The sequence below is a fragment of the Triticum aestivum genome, chromosome 3B (assembly GCF_018294505.1).
Source record: "Triticum aestivum cultivar Chinese Spring chromosome 3B, IWGSC CS RefSeq v2.1, whole genome shotgun sequence".
Taxonomy (NCBI): domain Eukaryota; kingdom Viridiplantae; phylum Streptophyta; class Magnoliopsida; order Poales; family Poaceae; genus Triticum; species Triticum aestivum.
The window spans coordinates 674523766-674532942 of NC_057801.1; the positions used below are offsets into that span (position 1 = coordinate 674523766).

Here is a 9177-nt window from a genome sequence, read left to right on the forward strand (position 1 = left end):
TAATGGGTTCGTTCATGGATTAATTTTTGCCTTGTCGACCAAATAGCTGATTGAGTAACTACCAGGCGAGTGAAAGTTGCATGCAATAACACTTTCCCTCATGCGAGTGAAAGTGCAACAGATTAATCAAGACACATCTCCCAACAAAAGACATCGTTTTTTTCCACCCACACTATAGCACCGAAGACCTTTGCTCCACAACCTATCTTTGATATATTTAAACACCCCATCCTTCATATTGCACATATCCGCCGGAATGCCAAGGTACTTCTCATTAAGTTGTTTATCTGGTATACTTATAGAATATATTTTGTATACCTCTTCATTGATGTTGTTAGAGCAACTCCTATGGAAGAGGACCTTCCTCGATTTATACATTGACCTGAAGCATTTGCATAAAAATAACAAAAAAAAATATACTTCTTCTGGCTATGCCCGCATTGCTTTTTTTTAGACTTTTTTTTTCTGCTGCTCGCGTTGCTTTGGAAAACAGCAAAATGTCATTTGTGAACAACAATTTTTTTTAGAAAATGTGTGAACAACAAATGAAAAAGGCAGTAGTTGCTTTTTTTTTGAGGAATAAAAGGCAGTAGTTGCTGGCATAAAATCCATTCGCCCATGCCGCGCCTCAACGAGTAGCTGGGCCTGCCTCAGTGAGGCCCATCACTGATACAGGCCGTAGCAGTCTCACTCGGCCCACTCTACGCAGTCCACGGCGACGTACCACCGCAGACCCGGCCTCACTCCCATCGACCCACAGGCGAGAGGAGGACATCTCGTCGCTACTGTACCCGGCAGCGCATCCGCGGGCCGGAGCTCGCCCCCTCGCCGGAGACACGGGCGGAGACGATGCTGGAGGCCCAGCCTCCGCCGCCGCAGAGGGCGATGATGCTAGCCGACCTCAACGTCGACCCGCCGGAGAGCGACGGCGAGGATCACCCACCAACCCCCAAACCCAACCCCGCCATCGCCGCCGCCGCCGTAGCAGCCGCCGCCGCTGCTCCGGTGGTCGCCGTCGACTCCTCCACTAGGTACGAGCATAGAGTTCTAATTCGATCTGACTGTGCTGGACTGCTTCCACTCGTGGGTTCACCCCCCCCTGCAAATAGTTTCGAATTGGGCGTTCTTCCTCGCGCACTCACGGTCGTCACTCGTAGGTCATAACCCTAGGATGTGCTCTCTCTTTCTTTTTTTGCCTGGGAGAGTGATCCTGCCATAGCATTGAACTTCTCTGGCGAATTGTGTTGAGTTCAGCACGATCCCTTTACATGGACTGCTAGATTTACTGCACATGCTCATCCAACGAAGTTCGAAGCTTGCTTGGCAGTCTTTTAGAATTAGCACACATCTCTTCAGCACTAGATGGCCTTTAATATCACCTGCCTGGTAATTTCCTGGTTCTGTATTGAGTGCTTAGGCCTTAGGCATTGATAATTTATATATTTTACTTGCAGGAGTTGCAACGACGAGGGTAGTTTGGCAAAAAGCACGACCACGGCGAAGGAGCCTGATACTGTTGAATGCGAAGGTGAGGGCATGCTAAGCAGTATAAGGGAAGTTTTCTGTTGTGAATTGATTACTTATGACTCTTTGTGAACAGATGTCGAGCAACATTGTCCAGGGGCTTCCGTTTCACGCGAGGAGAAAGTTAGCAACTTGAAAGCTGTGAGTTATTAGTCCTAATGCCACCGGAGAATGAGCATTTGTAGTTCCTTTTTATATCTCTAATATAAAAAGGTGAAACTGTATTTAGATACCATTTAATATTGTATCGACCACGGGGTTGTCATCCCATTGCTTTGAGTGTAAGCTGGTCATTTGAAGGGGAATTCTTGGTATGATTATGGTTACGAGCTTAATGTTTGTTTGCAGGCTCTGGTAAATGTTGCCCGGAAGATGCCTAAGAATGCTCATGCCCATTTTATGTTGGGTTTGATGTACCAAAGGCTTGGTCAGCCACAGAAGGTAAATGGTCCTTCACTTTGGAAAATTAAACTCTGTAACATATGCATAGAGCTTAATTGACTCCTGAAATCTGCCAGGCAATAATAGCATATGATAAGTCGTCTGAAATATTGCTACAAGATGAACAAGAAGTGCGGAGGCCTGATTTACTCTCATCAGTGAGGATTCACCATGCTCAGGTTCATCAGCCAACTTGCAACTCTTCTTCTGGCTGTGCCCCCCCCCCCCCCCCCCCCCCTGATGCAGTTATTTATCATGCAGTGTATTTTGCAAGCAAGCATGGGTGATAGTTTTGACGAAGAACTTGATGCTAGTGAATTGAGTGAAATCCTTGTTAAGCTGAAGAGTTCAGTTGAATTGGACCCAAGGCAGGCCGCTGTTTGGAACATTCTCGGTTTAGTTCTTCTTCGGGGTGGTCAACTGCAGGTACCAATATGCTGATTGTGATGCGATTCTTTCCATTTGTCACATGTCAGTGCCTAAAAAGAAATTTCTTGGAATACTACCTGATTGTTCACCCTGTCCAGAGTGGTATCTCAGTTTTTTCTACTCTCACGACTGTTGCTCCAGATTACCTGGACTCGCTTGCCAATCTTGGTGTTGCATATATTCAAAGGTGTGAACTGTGAAATTACCATTCCAATTTTCCTTTGTTTCACACTGTTAATATATTTATCAATTTTCAGTGGGGATCTAGAACTGTCAACAAAATGCTTTCAAGAGCTTGTTCTGAAAGATCAAAGTCACCCAGCTGCTCTGGTGAACTACGGTGCTCTCCTTCTATGTAAATATGGGTCTTTGGCCGCAGGTACACGAGCAATGTCTTTGGCATAGTCTTCCCTTCTTTAGTCTTTTCATATCTTATCTTAAAGCTAATATGTATCATGATATTTGGATGAGTGGATACTACTTTTAGTTGCTGCCTAATACAATTGTCACATAGCAGGGGCGAGTGGTACTGTCGATGCAGGATTTTATCTGCATCAGAAAGAAGCCTTAGTTGCTGCAAAAGAGTGCTTACTTGCAGCTGTGAGGTCTGATCCTAAAGCCGCATCGATATGGGTCAATCTTGCAAATGCATATCACATGGCTGGTGAACATAAAAATTCAAAGAGGTGTTTGGAGCAGGTAACGAGTGTTGTTATTTTTCTTTTATTAACATTATTTCTGGGGAATTTAGTGCTGCTCAAATTACTGTCATATACACTTATTTACCATTGATACTATATATCCTATAAGCACTTGGTACCGGCTTTTAGTAAATTTTTAATGATGATTCATTCTTTGATGTGTCTTGTCTCTTTTACGTGTGTGAATTTCTGTGTGCGCGTTTTTTGGGGTTGGGGGGAGGGGAGGTGCATGAAGTCCACTGCTAAGAACACTACTATGGCTCATCCAAATAAACTGTGGCCTGTTTACCAGCTGGTTGCCGCGTGTGCTGTGACATGATGTCCTGAGCTAGTTATATTGGAGTTATTAGCTAGTTCTTGGCGCTTGCCCTACCAGTACCTCAAACTGGGCGAGTCACAGAGCTTCCAACTGGTTTTATGTGGTTTAAACAGTGGATCCTGGCTGTGTTATCACTGTGAGTTTGTGGTCTATGAACTTCAATGAAATTTGCAATATTCAAGTTGAAAAATACTTGTCCACCAGTCAATCTCCCTCCAGCATCACCATTGCCGAACACTGAAGCTACACAATACCGTGAAGTACTTACTTTCTGTTATGGTACTAGATAGTCCCAGCGTTACATTCCACTGTGACGAAGTTGCTGATGGTTTGGTAAATGGGCAAAGTAGATATCACATTCTCTTGTTTTTTATTCTTTGCAGGCAGCAAAATTTGAACCCAATCATATGCCTGCTCGGTATGCTATTGCAGTTCACCGTATCAGAGATGCTGTAAGGTCGCAATGTTCTGATGATCAGCTTATCTGGGCTGCAAATGAGATGGCAACGGTTCTAAAAGAAGGAGACACTTCAGTAGTTGATCTCCCGGTTGCTTGGGCGGGGTTGGCAATGGCTCACAGGGCACAACATGAAATTGCAGCTGCTTATGATGGTGAGCAGGCAATTCTAAATGAGGCAGAAGAGCGAGCTCTTTATACATTAAAGCAGGTGACGTTTGCAAACTATCACCACCACAAAGCCATTCACTTCATCCTGAACTGACAAGTGCAAAATATGGGCACTGCAAAACAGCAACAAAATAATAATATTATATTGACATCTTGTTCGCAGGCAATCCAAGAGGACCCAGATGATGCTGTTCAATGGCATCAGCTTGGCTTATACAATATGTGCACGACTCAGTTTAGTCGATCTGTAAATTTTCTCAAAGCTGCAATAGCTCGTTCCCCAGAATGCTGCTATGCTTGGTCTAATCTCGGTAAGTTTGAAGCTCAGTTCAGTCATGTATATATCTTGAGTAAGCAAGCCAGTAGAATGTTAATTCGTTATGTTTGTCAAGGTCATGATGTCATATATGCTTAAAAAAATCGTCTAACATTTTCTTGTTAGTATACTTGGTTAAAGTTCCATCAGTCTTCAAATTTTATCAAGTTATCTAATTAGTCTAGCAATGCTCTAAGTCATACCCCTGGACAAAGGAACTTCACCACCATAGTTGATTTACCGGAACCACCAATCATTATCTGTAATTCCCTGAACATTATTTCTGCATTAACTACATGACTAATATGTATGCACCGATGGCTGTTTACACAGGTATTGCGTTGCAGTTATCGAATGATCCGTCCTCTGAAACTGTGTATAAACGGGCACTAGTGCTATCATCCAGCCAGCAGTCGTACGCAATCCTCTCGAACATTGGGATCCTTTATCGGCAGCACAGGTTGTATGAACTTGCAAGAAAGATGCTATCCAGGTCTTTGGAAATTTGTCCTGGGTATGCACCAGCCAACAACAACCTGGGGCTTGTGTTTGTCGCGGAGGGCCGTTGGGAGGATGCTGTAAGCTGTTTCGAGAAGGCTGTCAAGTCTGACGACTTGCTTGATGCTGCCAAATCGAACTTGGCAAAAGCCCTTGCGTTGGCTAAGAAACAATAGAGCAAGAGATGATGAACGATGATGACCTTTCAGACATTGCGCTGGAGCTTCGAACAGGAAGTTCCTGTCCGTGCAAACCTCGGATCTGGAATGTCAACTTCAAGGGGCCAACTCAGAAGCTATGCTTGGTGACTCTAAGGCTGCTGCCATCCATGTGCAGCGGATCAGCCCCCAGGCTCCGCAGTTGCTGTGCTGGTAGGTTTTCTGTGGCCGGTCGAAGAAATTCTGGAGTAGAATTTGACTGTAAGTTTGTAACAGGCATGCGACATGAACATGAACGACTGTACCAGTACCCTGTACATAACACCTCAAAGTTTTAGCTACAAACACAACTCACTTTCACGAGATAATTGCACGTATCATCCCGGAACTTGCCGGTTCGGTCCAACTCGGTCCCGAAAGTTGAGTATCGATTCAATACGGTCCTGATTCTTGAAAATACGTCCACACTACGGTCCTGGAACTTGGGCAGCCAGTCCTGGCTCTACACTTGGCGTATGTACCACGTATCAGCCCGCGTGCCACGTCATCGCCGGTCCCAGCAGGCAGAGCGGAGCCCTGGGCCCAGCAGGCAGAGCGGAGCCCCGGGCCCAGCAGGCAGAGCGGAGCCCGCCCGTCAGTGCGTGACGTCGTGGTCCTTTTGCGTTGCCCCCCCCCCTCTCCCCCGTCTCTCTGTCTCTCCAATCTCCTTCTCTTCCCCGACTAAAAACAGAGGAGGGAGCAGAGCACTGTGAGACGGCGCGGCGGCGGATGATCGGCGACCCGGCGCCCGTCCGATGGTAGTTCCTGAGGCGGAGGAAGCGAATGCTACGTCGCCGCAACCCATAGGGTTGATTTCTGCGGTGATGGAGGGCCCTCGACGACGGCTCGACGGCGAGCCTGCTCCGACGTACGGTATGATTCGCCGACGAACTACTTAGGCATGGTTTTGGGCCAAATTGTGCTGCTCTTTTTCGATTAGGTCGTCTGCTCCGGCTGCCATCATTTGTGTTAGAACATTTTCTGCAATTGGGGGGAATTCTGCTAGGGTTTTGTTACTGTACAAGTCAAAGATTGAACTTTTAGTGATTTTTTTTGCAGTGAAGTGCAGTGGGTGGTTCACTATTGAGGTGATACATGGTGGATTTTTCTTTGGCAGTGGCAACAACAGGTGCTATTTGGATGGACAGAAGGTTTGCTATGATTACTGTCATATGGAGAGGGCATATTACAGATATTTTGAAGAGTTGGTAGAGCACTTGGGTTATGAAAAGGCTGGTAGAATTGATATGTACTGGTTGCCCCCTGGTTCTCAGATTAATGAAGGTGCTGCTAGGCTATTGTGCAGTGATGCAGACATAGATGCTATGTATCTAATGATCAATCGAGGGCACCATTTTCAAATGATATACCTTGATCATTTAGGCAGCCATATTTCAGGAGGAGGAGCTGAATGGGACGATGTAGTGGCTAATCCAGTAGCCCAAATTCCTGTTGTTTTCAGTCCAAAGAAGATGCCAAGCAGATATGGAAATGAAAGTAATACATCCTGTAGTGTTGTGGATGAAAGTCAAGATATTCAGAGTCATGACCAGTTATTTACAAGACTCGGACCAAGAGGACAGAAAATAGAAGAGGAGGAAGAACCAAATGCAGATTCTGATTCTGATAGTGATTATGTTCCTGAAATTGTTGATAGTGATTATGACTTGGAGGATGGGGATGAGGATTTGTTCCAGGAGCAGCTACAACCATTGCAAGATAGGAAAGGGAAGAAGGTGGTGGAGGACTGCAACTCTGAAGATGAGGAATTGGATGCTCCAGATTCAGAAGAAGAAGATATGAAATTCAATTTCAAATCATTTACTGCTGCAGACATGCATGAGCCCAAGTTCCATGCAGGACAATTGTTCTCTTCAGTGGAGCTTTTGAGGAAAGCAGTTAGAGAGTATAGTTGCAAAGAGAGAGTGAACATCACATTCCCAAAGAATGACAAAATTAGGCTTGGTGCAAAGTGTGAGAAAGGATGCCCTTGGTATCTATATGCATCTTGGGATAATAGGACAAATTCAATAATGGTGAAAACATTTAACGGCGAGCACACTTGTGAGAAGAAGTGGCAAGTCACGGCCTTTACAGCAAGGTACATTGCTGACAAATATGTTGACAAGATTAGGGCATGTGAGAAGATAACATTGAAGGCCTTAGCAGGTTTTGTGCAGGAAGATTGGAATATGACAATTAAAAGGGGCAAGATAGGGAGAGCTAGGAAAATTGCATATGATATTATATATGGTGATGAGATTGCACAATACAACTTGCTATGGGACTATGCAAATGAGTTGAGGAGGTCTAATCCTGGTACTACTTTCTTTGTTGAACTTTCAGATGAGGGGCAATTTCAAAAATGTTACTTCTCATTTGATGCATGCAAAAGGGGGTTCTCATCAGCTTGTAGGCCCATTATTTTCCTAGATGGCTGCCACTTGAAGACACAATATGGAGGTGTGCTTTTAAGTGCTGTAGGAATGGATCCTAATGATTGCATATATCCTGTGGCTCATGCAGTAGTGCAAAGTGAAGATACAAAAGCATGGAGATGGTTCTTGACTGCTTTGAAGCAAGATCTTGGCATAAATAACACAGATCTCTGGACCATCATGTCTGACAAGCAGAAAGTAATTCCTTTGCGTTATTTTCTTACTTCAATATGTATCAGAACTTATGTGCATGCTTATATAGTTTGTAATGTGTGAAATGTCAATATTTTTGCAGGGTTTAATTAAAGCAGTAAAGGAATTGTTCCCTCTCTCACCACACAGATTTTGTGTGAGGCATCTATGGCAGAATTTCAACAAGAATTTCAAAGGAGAAGCGTTAAAGAATCAGCTATGGAAATGTGCTAGAAGTACTACAGAGGGAAGGTTTAGGGAAAATATGAACCAAATGTTGGTTCTCAGCAGAGAGGCCCATGATTGGCTAGATGAGTTGGATCCTAAAACATGGGTCCGAGCTTATCAAAATGATTTCGCAAAGTGTGATGTGCTGCTCAATAACAATTGTGAAGTCTTCAACAGATACATCCTGGAAGCTAGGGAAATGCCAATCATAAGCATGTGCCAGAGGATCAAGGGCCAGAACATGGGAAGGAATTATGGAAAACAACAAGAGGCCTTGAAGTGGCATGGTACTATTTGTCCAAAGATAAGAAAAAAATTGGATAAGAACATTGAATTTGCAAGAACTTGTCATGCTTCACCAGCTGGAAAAGGATTGTTTGTAGTAAATGATAGAGGTATGGACTTCAGTGTGGACACAAGAATGGAGAAGTGTAGCTGCAAAAGATGGGACTTGTCAGGTATCCCATGTTCCCATGGAGTCTCTGCTCTTAGATATGACAAAATACCACCAGAATTCTTGGGCTAAGATGAATGGCAGAAAAATAATACCACCACCATTTCAGAGAAAGAAAGGAAGAAGGGCAAAGAATAGGAGACAACAACCAGAAGAGAAGCAGGGCAAAAAAGGTGTGAAAATCAACAAGGCAGGTACAGTCATCCACTGTGGATATTGTGGAGCTGTTGGGCATAACATAAATGGTTGCTTAGACTGGAAATTAGGCCTTAAACCTAAGAAAAAAACAAAGAGGCATAGGGTTAGAGCAGAGCCAGATGTCTCATCTTCAGACGAAGAAACAGCATGTCAAACTCAGGTCTGCACTATTTCCACAACATGTTACTCGTACTGCATATCTATGCATCAAATATATCATTAATCAATGTTGCACTATTTATTTTAGGAGATTAACCTTCAAACAGCTGGTGTTCTCAGCCATGAACAACCTTTGTATGTGGCACAGATAGTACAAAGTTTCACACAAGAAGTAAGTTTCAAAACAGTTGCACATACTCTGTTTTCACTTGCTCTGTTTGCAGATGCAGAGTTAAATGTGTTGTTAAATTCTACAGCGAGAATCTAGGCAAAGAGAGGAATTTGTGCAAGGCCCACTGCCTGAGAATGCTTTCATACAGCAGCAGGCCCTATCACAGCCTCCAATTCAACCTAGTACAGCAACAAAAATAGGTGATGTGCACAGGAAAAGAGAGGTTATTGCCATTGCCAGACTTAGAGCTGCAGCTGAGAGAAGGGAGATAGCGGATCAGGCA

The 9177-nt window shown here is 44.2% G+C and overlaps 1 protein-coding gene across 1 annotated transcript; it reads left to right on the forward strand.

Moving 5' to 3' along the window:
* Positions 1-737: 737 nt before the first annotated feature.
* On the forward strand, positions 738-5382 carry LOC123071646 (probable UDP-N-acetylglucosamine--peptide N-acetylglucosaminyltransferase SPINDLY). The gene is made up of 12 exons (XM_044495226.1): positions 738-1031; positions 1455-1528; positions 1601-1665; positions 1873-1965; positions 2043-2144; positions 2227-2391; positions 2493-2581; positions 2652-2773; positions 2912-3093; positions 3798-4082; positions 4206-4353; positions 4692-5382. The coding sequence occupies exons 1-12, from the start codon at positions 850-852 to the stop codon at positions 5030-5032; spliced, it is 1848 nt and encodes a 615-aa protein (XP_044351161.1). The 5' UTR covers positions 738-849; the 3' UTR covers positions 5033-5382.
* Positions 5383-9177: the final 3795 nt, after the last annotated feature.

Coding starts and splice junctions, on each gene's coding strand:
- LOC123071646 (XM_044495226.1), top strand. CDS start 850: ATGCTGGAGGCCCAGCCTCCGCCGCCGCAGAGGGCGATGATGCTAGCC. Junction 1,966..2,042: donor GGCTTGGTCAGCCACAGAAG/GTAAATGGTCCT, acceptor GAAATCTGCCAG/GCAATAATAGCATATGATAA. Junction 4,083..4,205: donor CTCTTTATACATTAAAGCAG/GTGACGTTTGCA, acceptor TCTTGTTCGCAG/GCAATCCAAGAGGACCCAGA.